General features: G+C 59.5%; 1 protein-coding gene across 1 annotated transcript; it reads right to left on the minus strand.

Moving 5' to 3' along the window:
- Positions 1-3,701: 3,701 nt before the first annotated feature.
- Positions 3,702-4,368, minus strand: NHLH1 (nescient helix-loop-helix 1). The gene has a single exon (XM_047093110.1). The coding sequence runs from the start codon at positions 4,191-4,193 to the stop codon at positions 3,792-3,794; it is 402 nt and encodes a 133-aa protein (XP_046949066.1). The 5' UTR covers positions 4,194-4,368; the 3' UTR covers positions 3,702-3,791.
- Positions 4,369-13,026: the final 8,658 nt, after the last annotated feature.

A 13,026-nucleotide genomic window follows, 5' to 3' on the forward strand; every position in this document is an offset into this window, starting at 1 on the left:
AACATTCCCTTCCTCCCTCCCTCTGTGTTAGCCCCAGGCTCCCACTTTCCGTCAGAGCCTGGGGGCTTCGGTCTCCCAGACGGTCCCCTTTCCCAGCGCCTGGCCTCCTGCCCTCTCCACCCCCCCCACCCCCTCCCCGCCTCCAGCTCCTCGGTCCTGGTCCTTGGAGCAGAGCGCAGTGAGGCCAATTGATTATCTGAAAAAATTCGGAGCTGGCACAACAGCTGCGGCTGCCCCTCTCCCCACCCCCAGGCCCTGAGGGATCCCTGAGCGGAGGGGCCCAGTAACCCCTTCTGCTTTCCAGCGGGGCAGTGATGAGGGGGGAGGCAGGCAGCTCTGAGCGCAGGGGCTGCTGGGCAGGGGAAGGCACCAAGCACCAGAGCCCGGAATGGAGAACCCGGGTTCTCACCCCAGTCCACCAACACTGGTGAGTCACACGGCCCTTGTGGACGGTGGCCTACCTATCGGCTTTGAAAACAAGCCGGTTTTCAAACAAGCCGGTTGGGGGCGCCCCGGGGAGGGGGGGGGGGTTCGGTCGGTTAGGCATCTGATTCTTGGTTTCAGCTCAGGTCACGATCTCACGGTTTCACGAGTTTGGGGCCAGCAGTACTCAGAGCTCGCTTGGGATTCTCTCTCTCTCTCTCTCTCTCTCTCTCTCTCTCTCTCTCCCCCTCTCTCTCTTCAATGCAAGTGTCGAAGGAAAGATGTCATCTCCTTCCCGCGTGGGGGCTTCTCCCTAAGTGTAGCTTAGGACTTGGCTGCTGGTGTCAGGGATGAAAACAGCACCTTCAGAGACCGGAAGGCGTCTCAGCATTTCCCTCCCACTGCTTGCCTTCAGACTCCTCAGAGGACCTCACGTTTGGAAGGCTCTCCGAGTTTACCTAGCCGATATTCCATCTGGGCAGGAGGGTACTCGCCGGTTTCTGTCTGGGGTCCATTCTCCAGCCGTCCGCTTCGGATTCCTCTTCCTGAGGCCGGCGCTTCCGTTGCTGGACAGCTCCGGGTGTCGAAAGGTTTTTCTTAGACTTAAAATCTGTTTGCTGGAACTTCCGCCTCCTGGTCCTGATTCTGCTTCCTGGGGCCGCCCAGGATGTCTGTTGTTCTTTCTTCTCTCCATATTTGAGGATGGGGATCAGATTGCCCCTAAACTACTCTTGTGGAGACACATATTTGCGGTTTTCTTTCTGCAAAGTTGTCTCCAGACCTTTTGCCTTCTTGGGCACAAAACTGAATACTCTCTAATTTATCAATGTCTTGTTAAAGTACGGGGTCCACAGAAGGCCACCTGTCAGGCCGAGTCATTTCAGGGGAGCAGGGTGTTGGCAGTACTGGACGTAAAGAATCTGGGGTTGAACTTCGCTTCTGCCCCTGACTCCCCGTGTGACCTTGGGCAAGGCCCTCCTCCTCTCTGGGCCATAGTTTCCTCATCTGTAAGTTGATGTAGGGTCTTTTCCAGGATTCCTTTGATTTCCTTCAGAGCCCCTTTTTATCCCCTTCCTTACCCGTCTCTGAGTCCCAGGTCCTCCGTTATGTTCTTCCCCGTATCTTAAAGGTTGGGGAACACAAAGTGGGCCGAGAACAAATTGCAACGAATACTGACCCAGCTCAGAGACCATAATGAGGACAGACAGGTTTCATGTCGTGGCTTTTCCCGGCAGCATGGACCACAGACACGTTTTACTTGGGTTCCAGTGGGAACTCAAGCTCTTTCTCAAGCCCATAGAGAGCAGGAGCAGAAGCCCGACATCCGAAGGGTCGGGAAGTATCGCTCGATAAATACCAAGATGCAGGTACGTGGGACTTCAGGTGGGGAGGCCTGGGACCTGTGTGTTATACCCTTCCCTGCACCTGTCACTCCGGCCCCTCCTTTTCTCTCTCGCATCGTTTACCCACCACACTGAGCTCTCATAGCCCCATCAGAAGAGCCTTCAAAGCCTAGGGCCTTCCCTGCCTACCCTCTCACAGCCTGCGGGCCAGCTTCCCAACCCAATCGAATAATCCACAGCCATACCTGATGCTGGAACGAGGTCACTTTAATTTTTCTTGTTGTATGAAATCAGAAACGCAACGGGAGGGGACCACACACAGGATGCAGGACACAGACCCTGGGGGCCCGTTGTTGGAGGGGATCAGGAAGAAGCGAAGGGTCATGGGAGAGGGCTAGAGAGAGAAGAGAGGCAGGCAGGACTGGGGCGGGACTGTCCGGGGGTGGAGGGAACTATGGAAGGGTCCAGGAGCCCTGGAGCTGGGGGAAGGGCACCATCCCAGAGGACTGGGGTGTCTGGACAGATGGGCCTGAGGAAGGGATACGGGTGTGGTGAGCAGACAGGATGCCCACACACACCTGGGGTTGCAGAGGAGGAAGAAAGGGAAAGGAGTAACCAGGGAGGAAGCAAGAGAGACCCGGCCGGGGCTGCCAGGAGCCCCCTCACTCTACCCCAAAGTGCACAACTCGGCAATAAATAGTAATATTTATAAATAAATAAGTAAATAAATAGATGAATAAATAAATAAATACGTAAATAAATAATATCCTTGCAGAGCACGGAGTCTGGTGTGGGGGAGGAGGGAGCACGGGAAAGGCAGTGAGCTCACTTCTACACGGGCCCTCTGGCCCTTCATTCCGACCCTGGGCTGCACTCAGGAACACTGGAGGGGGTGCGAGGGGGTGCGGAGAGCCTGCTGGGGGTGGGTGGAGCAGGATGGGGAGGGGGTGTCTTCCCTTGCCGAAGGCAAGCTTAAGGGAGGAGAAAAAAATATATATAACGAACTGGCCCTAGGTCCCAGGCGGCAGAGCATTTCCGGAGGGCAGTAATAGAACATTCCCTCCCCCCACCCCCCCCACCCCCTGCATCTGAGGCAGGAAGCGCTGTGGGTTTTCACGTTTTCCCAGCGTGCTGGGGTGGAGGAAGCAGATGTGGATCTGGCTCACCCCCCCCCCACCCCCCCCCACCCCCCCCCCCCGCCCTCTGCTGATTCTGGGGGTTCAGCCCCTCCTCCAGGATCTGGGTCTCCCTTTCTCCAGCTGCACACGGGGAGGGAGAAAATTGGGACGGTGGGCGGGAGGGGGCAGGGAGGGGGCCAAATAGCTCAGAGAGGGCAAGGCACTCACTACCGAGTCAGATCCGAGGTCTGCATGTGCTAAGCCTCAGGGGCAAGAGAGTTTTCCCATCATTCTCGGCCGCCAAGATTCCCCTGGCAGGAGTATCTCCGGAGGCCCAGCGTCCCCGGGCTGAGATCTCTGGGGTAGAAGCCCACCCCACTCGGAGCCCAGCCTTCCCCCTTCCTGTATGGGTGCCCCCTCCCCACCCCAGGGCAGGCGAGGCTGGAAAGGGGACGGGAGACAGAGACGGGGTCTGGGGTCTCCAGAAATGTGGTCGTAAGAGTGGCCCTGGAAGAGCGGAGGAAGCGGGGCAGAAACAAGGGGAGGGACAGGCAAGCGGACGGTGTGAGGAAGAGGCAGCCGCCCAGGGGAGAGCTAGGGGGGGAGCGGCCAAGGGCGGCCGCCTAGGAAAGCCAGCCAAGGACTGTGTACCGAACACCCAGGCGAACGTTTCTGACCGGCTGGGCCCCAACCACAAGCCGTGGGAGGCGCACGAGAATCGCCCTGGGTGGGGGGGGGGGGGGGAGGTCGGCAGGAGAAGGTGGCCCAGGCCAGCCAGCCAGCCCACCCCAGCCACCCAGCCGGAGGGCACCCTGCCTCCCTGCCCCTCCCCCCCGCCCCGGGGGCCCTGCGGGGTGCTGGGGGTGGGGAGGGGCGGGGGGACCCCAGCCAGGCCGAGGCAGCCCCGTCAGACGTCCAGCACGTGGTTCAGGTAGGAGATGTAGCAGATGGCCAGACGCAGGATCTCGATCTTGGACAGCTTCTTGTCGGGGGGCAGCGTGGGCAGCAGCTTGCGCAGCTCGGCGAAGGCCAGGTTGAAGGCTTCCACGCGGATTCGCTCCCGCGTGGCGTGGGCCGTGCGGTACTTGGCCGTGGCCCGGCGCCGCCGCCGCCGCTCCTCCCGGCTCAGGTGCTGGAGGTCTTTCCGGCCGGGCTCTCCGGGCTCCAGGCCCCGGGCCTGGCCCCCTCCGGGACCCCCAGGCCCCGCCCCGTCGGGGCCCGCCCCGCCCCCACAGTCGCTGAAGCCCGACTCGGTCTCGGAGTGGGTGGGAGGCAGGTCGAGGTCCACCGCGTCTGAGTTGAGCATCATGATGGAGGCCCCCTGCCCGGTGAGATCAGGATCCCCTCCCCACCCCTCCCTCCGGGAGCCTCCAAGCTGGTTGTGGGAGGGGCAGGAAGGGCCTGGGGGAGTGGGGTCTGCCACTGAGCTGAGGAGGTGAGAGCCACTTCAAGGTCCCATGGTCAGGGTTCCAGTCCGGAGCCTGGAGGAGAGAAGGGGAAGTTGATGGGGGCCGAGGGAGGAGGAAGGAGACAGCTCCGAGACGGGGAGGGCAAGAGGAAGGTTGGAGAAGGATTGGGAGCGGGGAGGTCCTGTACGAGTTGGGGGGAAGAAAGGCGGAAACGTGGGGAGAGACACGCAGGTGGTCGCTGTAAAGGAGTAGGAGGAGAGGTGGTAAGAATGGAAGAGAATCCTGGGGGTGAGCGACAGGAAAGGAGGAGAAATGAGGAGGGGGTGGGGGGCAGAATAAAACCGGGCAAGGGGATTAAAGACCTAAAACCAGACAGCTCCTAGAAGAAAACACAGGGGAAAGCTTTATGACATCGGACTTGGCAGTGATTTCTTGGAGATGATGCTAGAAGCACAGGCAGCGAAAGCAAAGATGGACAAATGGAACCATGTCGAACTTGCAAACTTTCGTAAGTCAAAGGACACAATCAGAAGAGCGAAAAGGCAACAGACCACAGACCGGAGAACATACATGCAAATCAGATCTCTGATGAGGGGGGAGTGTCCAGAATATTATAAAGAACTCTGGCAAGAGCAAAACATCAGATCACTCAACTAAAAAATGGGCAGAGGACTTGAACAGACGTTTCTCCAAAGATGGTTTACAAATGGCCAACAAACACGGAAAGATGCTCACATCATTCAGCGCCAGAGAAAAGCAAATCAAAACCACGGTGAGCCATCACCCCGCGTCCCCTAGGATGGCTGCTATCAAATGAAAACAAAACAGAAAATAAGAAGGGTGGATGAGGATGTGGAGAAATCGAGACCCTTGTGCCCTGTCGGGGGTGAGGGGTGGGGCCGTAAGCTGGTGCGGCCGCTGTGAAACGCCTAACGGAGGTTCCCCTCAAAATTAAACATAGGACTGCCGTATGGCCTAGTCATTCCACTTCTGAGTAGATATCGAAAAACGAAGTGAAATCGGGATCTTGAAGAGATATCTGCATGGGGACGTTGACTGCAGCTCTAGTCACGAGACGTGGAAACAACATGTCCATCGACGGATGAATGGACGAAGAGTACGGGGCGTATACGTTCCATGGAATATTATTCAGCCTTAAAAAGGAAGGAAATCCTATCGCGAGCTGCCGCACTGATGAAACTTGAAACTCGTCCTACTAAACGAAATGAGCCTGTCACAAAAAGGTAAATACTGAGTGATTCCACTTCTCTGAGGAATCAAAGTCGTCAACTTCATAGACACAGAAAGTAGCATGGCAGTTACCAGGGGCAGGGGGGAGAGGGGGAAAGGGGAGGTGTTGTTGAAAGGGGGTAGAGTTTCCGATTTGAAGGATGAAAAAGTTTTGGAGATCTGTTTCACCACCATGGGAATACACCTAATACTACTGAACTGTAAATTAAAAATGGTAGATTTTATGTTACGTGTTTTTTTTTTTACCATTTTTTACCAAAAATGCTTAATAATAAAGTGAAAGAAAAAAAAAAAAACAAGCGAGACTGCAGTCACAGCGCCAAGAGAGGTTGGCCGTGACTCTAAACCTTCCCCAGTTGTGATGGGAGAGCTGCGAGCCTTGGCCTCACTATCAACACCCCCCCGCCCCAGGGCCCCGCTGCAGTCCTGCTGCCTCTGGGGGGGGGGGGGGAGGGGATAAGCACGCAGACTGCCCATTGTAGAGTGGACGGGGACATATGGAGCTCGGCACAGCTGTCCCAGCCCAGTCCCTGCCGGCCCCCCACCCCCCAACATGACCACCACAGACAGACACGTGATCCTACCACCCCATCCACTAGAGTCCGGAAGTGTCCCTTCTGGCCACGATTGCCCTGCTCGGGACCAGCCCCTTCCTCTAGCTCTGTCCTCAACACCCTCAACCATTGCCACTCCCTGGCCTTTTGGTGACTCTGCAAAGAAGATGATGGGAAGGGACCAGAGTCGGCGTCCTGCTTCGAGTCCTCCCCCAGCCCACCATCAGTTCAGATGTGGCCTGTTGGCGGGGGGTGGGGGGGGTGGGGGTGGTGCCTGGACACCGTTCTGGGACTTGGCTAAGGTTTGCTCGTCCCGGGGACCAGAGGGGGTCAGGGCGAGGCAGCAGGGAAAGGTATGGGTGAGGCTCTGCTTAGGACGAGTGTGGAGGGGGAACAGCGGGCCACTCTGCTCAGAGCTCGTGGGACTCAATGGCCAGAAACAGAAGCACTGAGGCTCCTTTTCAGTCTCCATCTTCCCTTCCTTACCAGCCCGGTTCTCCGGCCTGATGGACCCCCAGCCTTGCCCCCGACCCCGCTGTCGTTGACAAATAGTTACTAAGCGCTGGGGGGTGATGGGTGTAAGTGTAAGTCGACATCTGACAGACACGCCGTCACCACAACACAAAACGGAAGGCGGTCGGTGTTGAAATTCAGAACGCGCTCCACATCCCGGGGGCCAAAGGAACAGGAGAGGATTGCAACAGGGGGGGAGGCCCCGAGGTCAGCCCCTCCCGGGACACGGTTACTGTCCCCACTCCCCAGCTCCGGGCTTCAGGAGTTCGGCTCTGGGGCTCCCAGCACATCTGTCACCGCCAGATTCTCCCTCTGCCTGTGTCCCTTCACCCCTGACCGCTGTGCCGTGCCTTCCCCTCCCCTCTGTGTGCTCCCAGTCTGATCCCCGTCCCACCTCCTGGCCCCGCTGTCTTCCCCGGCTCGGGCCCTGGCAGCGGCTTCCATGTGCCCAACAAGTCCTCACCCCAAATCCACTTCTGGTCCCAAAGTTCCAGGCTCCGAGGATGAGGGAGGCCGGCAGCTGCAAGCATCTGGGGTGGGATGCTCATCTCCTGCCCCCCCTTCCGCCATGCTCAACCCGATCGAGAACAGACAGGCACAAAGCGTCCAGGGGCAGGAATGGAGGAGAGGGAGGTGCGGGGACACACGAGAGAGAGAGAGAGAGAGAGAGAGAGAGAGAGAGAGAGAAACTCGAGGAAGGCTCTGGGAGGGGACCTGAGCCAGAGTGCAAGGGACACACCCACCCCTCCCCAGCCCACGGTTCTCCCTTTACCTAGGAAGACCCTGCGAGGGGGTCTGAGCTCGCAGGACGGGGGCAGCGTTGACAGCCCCGGTCTCCTCTGGCTGCTGGGAGCTCATCCGTCTGCAAAGTTAGTGACCAGCTCTCTAGAGCTCTCGGGGACGGCGGCGTGGCGTGGCTGTACAGGCTCCAGGGCAGATGAGAGGGCGACACATGGTGGGAATATAGGGCCCAGGAGGAGGGGGTGGGCTTGGTCAGGGACTGGAGCCACTGGCACTCACACACACACACACACACACACACATGCACACACACATACACACACACACACTCACGGACACATACACACCTGAGCTGGCCCAGCCCTATGTATATATATGGAGATACACACACACACCCCCGGCTCGCCATTGGCTGGCCCAGCTCCCCCCCCTCATCAATATTAAACAGCCAGGCCAGGCAGCCATTGGCAGAGAGAACTGGGAACACCCCCCACCCCACCTCCCGGGAGCTGGGGGTGGGGGCTGGCCCTGGGGGGGGGGCAGGGAGTAGGGGAGCAGGGACATCTGTTCTCCATGCATATTTCATAAGCAAGAAATGGAGAGCTGGGGAAGGGGTGGGGCTGGGGCGAGAGCCAGGGCAGGATCACAGATGAACCCCCTCGGTCTTCCACACCAGAGGCGGCAGGGACAGAGGCCCCCAGCAAGCCAGGTTTAAGTGCCATGGTCCTATTCTGAGTCCCAGCGTGACTTTGACAGCCCCTTCCCCTGTTTCCTTTCCCCTGGGAAGAAGGCTATCCAAGGTACCAACAGGGAAACCTAGGTCCTCAAAGAAGACCTGAGAGTCCTGGTCCTCGACAAGCCCTCATCCTTCCTAAAGCTGGTGCCCACAGGACCCCTCGGCAGGCTGCCCGTGGCTCCCGCGTGGCCCTGGGACTTAGTCACCCCACGCCCTCTTACCCAGCCCTCGACCTCCCATCTACCTCGCGGTGGGGAGGAGCGGGGTCAGATTCCTGACACAGAGCCCACAGGGAGTTTTTCCAAGCTGACCCGCTGGGAATTCTGGGCTTGTAGGAGGAAAGGCCGGGTTGAAGGAAGAGGAAGGACGAGGGTTGGAAGGGTGTGGGAGAAGTCAGGGTGGCCCGGCAGGCTTGGAGGGTGCCAGGGCAGCAAATGAGCAGTAAGAAAATCAGATACAGAATTATATGCAAACAGGCATTGATTAAGTTCACCTCAGTAGCTCAGCTGCCTCCAGCCTGTGTGTGCACGTGCACGCGTGTCTGAGTGCGTGTGCGTGTGTGTGTGTGCGTGTGTGTGTGTGGTGAAGGGTGGCAGGAGCTGGGACCCCACGCAGCTGTTGGGTGTCGTCACTGAGCCTTCGCGAGTATCCAGAATGAACCAGGAGCGCTCCAGAGACAGTGTCTTAGGGTGAAGAAAGTCCCGGCACCTGGTGACCTTGGACAAGTAACCTAACCTCTTGAGCCTCCAGGGTCCTTTTCTGCAAAATGGGGTTCATTAGAGCTGCTTCTTAGGTTGCCATGGAGATTAAGTGAGCTATTGCATGGAAGGGTCTGGACCTTCCTCGGAGCAAGCCCCAGCTGCGGGGGTTGTCGGAGGCATTCGCCGTTTCCCTGTTGCTGATCAAACTTTTCTGGGCTTTTCCTCCCTAAGGGGAGTCCTATGATTCCTCCCCAAGCTCCCCCACCGCCCCCCCTCAGGTCTGGGAGGTGCCAACTCCCACCTGGGCAGGCCCAGACAGGTGCCCAGGCGCCAGCAGATGGGCTGAGCTGGAGGGGAAAGGAGGCTTGAGGAGGGGGGCTGGGGGGCAGGGGACCAGGTGGCATCTCAGTTCTTGCATCATCATTGCCATGGTGCTGATTAAAAACCAATCTCCACCTAATGAGCCCCCAGCAACAGCAATTCTACCGCCCCCACGCTCCTGCCCTCCACCCTGTCCAAGAAATTGGGAGACCGAGAGACCCAGGAGACAGTGCCTTGGGGAGAGGAGAGATGGAGACCAGTGCGGGGTGGAGAGGAGGGGGAGACAGGGGGAGATGTGGGGAGCCAGACAGAGGAAACGGACGAGGGGGGAGAACACTGTGGGTGGGTAACAGACAGGGGGGCAGGCACAGTCACGGGGAGACAGAGGGGTGAGAGAGGACGAGAGAGGAGTTGCCAGGTTGTGGAGGCTCAGAGATGCAACCTATGTGGGCGGGGACGTGGGGGAGACTGGGGAAGGGGAGCTGGGGAGGGAGACCAGGCCTGGGAGAAACACGGATCTGGAGAGACACGGGAATTCAGGGGAGGTACTGCATGGTACTGGAGAGGCCTGAGGGAGGCCCCAAGACAGGGCGGAGACACAGACTTGGGGGAGGCAGAGAGCACACTGTCGTGAGGAAGCAAAAAACTGGGGCAGACAGGGAGACAAGGCCGGAGACAGGATAGACGCAACTCGAGGGACGAGGGACGGAGACTGCAGCCTGGAGGCTGGGATCCCAAAGGGGGAGACATCGAGGGAAACAGAAGAAGGGCCCTGGGGTGGGGGCGGGGAAGACAGGAAGGAACGGGGTGGGGGGGAGGGGGAGCAGGGGGGGGTCCCTGTCCCCAGCCTCCCTGCTCGTAGGCATTTGGGCTCTGATAATTCAGTCCTGGGATTCCATCCTTGACATAGCCAGCCTGAGCTGTCCCCACGAACTGAACTGGGGTTTGATGGTGAGCAGGGTGAGAGAGTGCCCTGGGACCTCCTGCTTCTCCTCTGCCTCTATCACCCTGGGACCGGGTGGTGGTCGTGGTCGAGGGAGCCGGGAGCGCTCTGAGGTCAGCGCAGGTTGCCAGCAGCCCCAGCCTGGGGGAAGGAGAACCCCCAGGGAGCTGTGTGTGTGTGTGTGTGTGTGTGTGTGTGTGTGAGTCTGCCATAACCAGGGCAGGAAGAGCAGGCCCTGGGGGTGGGGGAGGAGCAGGCTCTACGGTTTGGTTTGTCTTTATTTTGCATTTTATAGGCGTTCACTTTCTCGGGTGGTCACCTGCCGTCTTTTCAGGTCTACACGGCCTGGCCTTGGAGGTAGATTGGAAGTAGACTGCCGGATGGGAGGCTGGAGTGTAGGGAAGACACAGGGGCCGGGGCCTAGTCCTTGAGGGTGGGGGAGGGCCTGGAGGAGCTGGGAAGCAGTGGGCTTGGCAGGAGAGGGGGTGACATATGCGGGGAGCCCTGGGGACCCGACCAGGCAGGCGGCTGGCAGGGAGAGCAGCCGGTGTTAACCCTCGCCGTGCCGCGCTGCCTGACCCTTTCCCTGGAGTGGCCCCCGCCCGGGTGGGGGTGTCATCCTTGGTGAGAGACGGGCCCTCGTCCTGGGTCCTGGGTCGCGGGAGCAAGCGGGCGGGGGGAGCCCGGGCAGGAGCCGTGGCGTGGCCTGGAGGCCGCAGCTCCTCGTGGATTTTCTTCCGTCTCCTTGTCTGCCTCCACACCGTGCGTGTCAGTCCGTCTTTCTGGGTCTCCCTCTCTGTGCCTCTAGAAGGTGACAGCGGGTCTCCACTGTGGCGAGCCACGCAATCTGTCACTCTCTCTGCTGCCAGCCGGGGCTGGAACCCCCCCCCCCCCAAGCGGCCCCGCCAGAGCCCTCTCCCGCCCTGGCCCCCAGGCCTTGTCGCCTTTGTCTCCTGAGGCGGCCTGGCCTTTCTTCTTTCCTCTCCACTCACCTCTCCTCAGCCCCGAGCCCAGCTCCAATCTCATTAAGGCCTCCAACCACTGCCCCTCCAGCCTCCCTCCTCCCTCCCCCATCCATCTGTCTCCTCTTTGTGTCCACCCATCTGTCACCAGCAGCCCCGGGCCCACTCCCTCCCGGCCACGCCCGCCATCGGCCTTTCCCCCCCCTCGGCTCCTCTCGGGCTCCTGGGATCCTGTCTGCCACTTCCTTTCCTCCCTACTTCCTGTTTCTCTATACTAGTTTCTTCTTTTCACGATGCCCCCTTTCATCCCCATTGCCCCTTCCGTCCCCGCACTTTTGCCAAGGCCTCAGTCAAGGTGTGGGCGGAAGGGGACCCCAGGGTCCCAGCCCCCGCTCCGGAGCCAGAGCCTGGAGAGTTGCTCACAGTTGCGTCATCTCCCGGGCCTCCTGAGATGGCCCCTGCAGTCCTCCCCATGTTTTCCCTATTTGGGGACTGGGCTACACCGCAGGACTGGGAGGGCCCCTTCTGCGTGTGGATTCAGGGAGGAATAAAAATCCGACCTGAGGCCCATCTGGACCCCGATCTTTAAGGGGCTCTGCTCCCCAGGCCCAACTTCCGAGAGGCCTGCCGGGCTCTGTCTCAGGACGGGATGCTGAATGACAGGAATAAGGGCCCCTCAGGCCTCCCTCTCTGGAAGGAAAACTTTCAAACTACCTTAAAAAGTTTAAGAATTGGACTCCTGGGGGGGCTCAGTCGGTTGGGTTCGGCTTGGGTCATGAGTTCGAGCCCCACATCGAGCTCTTGCTGACAGCACGGAGCCCGCTTGGGATTCTCTCTCTGCTCCTCCCCCCCCCCCACTCGTGTTCTCTCACTCTTTTTCTCCCTCTCAAAATAAATAAGTAAACAAACAAACAAAATTCAAGAATTGATCCACCTTTTAATCCACCCCCCGCTGCCCGACCCTGCATCACACGGACGCCACCAGGGCCCAGAGCCGGGATGCCCTTTCCAAAGCCACGCACGCCATTCGTGACACCGGACGATCCCTGATCCTGAGCTCTTTCTGCACTAACCGGCCCCGCCCAGAGCCAACCTTGTGTCCTCTGGGCTCAGGTAGAACCTGTTCCTTGCACTGACTTTGCATGGAGCGTATGCGGCCCCGCCTGCTTATTTGTCCTGCTCGTGCCCCATCCTGCCATCTTGACTCCGGATCCCAAGTCCCTAAGGGAAGGCACAGCATCTCATCATAACCTTTTCTGATGCCAGGACAGAGCGCCTTGCCCACAGCCACACTCAATAAACGTCTATTTCTGCCGTGGCAGCCAGCGTGGATACGAGACATGTTCTGGTCTCAGCTCAGCGCTAATTTGCTGCGACCTTGGGCAAGCCACTCACTCCTCTGGGCTGCGGTTAACCCTAGCAGATGAGTTAGGCCCTACATATCATTTCTAAGGTCTTATATGGTTCCATGTGGAGACAGAGTCCTGCTGAGTAGGGTGAGGCCTTGGTACAGAACGCCAGACTCTGGATGGAAAGGTCTCCCAGGATGTGCCTTTGGGAGCAGCGACCCAGATGTGGGGCCCAGAAGACCCTTCGCTCAGAGAGGCTGGAGGAGAAACACCGGCTGACAGGAAAGCCTTCCGTGCTGAGGCAGGCGCGAGGGACCGCAAGAGGTAGGGACAGGCTGGGTCCCGGGGCCCAGGTAGTGGTGGGGAGGGGGGAGCCTTGTGGGAAGTGACACATCTCAGAGCAAGGCCCACCCAGACCGGGGAGAGGGAGTGGGGAGACAGGCTGAGAAGCTAAAGTCTGTGGCCCAGGGGGTCTCAGCCAGCCAGCTGGCACCAGGGGGTCTCTGGGGCACAGCAGGTCCCCGAGGAGGAGGCCCCTGAAGGGGTCAGCCGGGGTCCGTGCCCCTTCTACAGCGCCTGGCCTCCCCACAGGCCGTGGAAAGAGCCCAGTTGGTTGGTTTTGAATTTGGGGGGTGGCGCGAGGAAGGGGTCGCATGGAAGGC

This window comes from Lynx rufus, unplaced genomic scaffold, assembly GCF_022079265.1.
Source record: "Lynx rufus isolate CCGP_SWC_20201006 ecotype Redwood Valley unplaced genomic scaffold, mLynRuf1.p SCAF_31, whole genome shotgun sequence".
Taxonomy (NCBI): domain Eukaryota; kingdom Metazoa; phylum Chordata; class Mammalia; order Carnivora; family Felidae; genus Lynx; species Lynx rufus.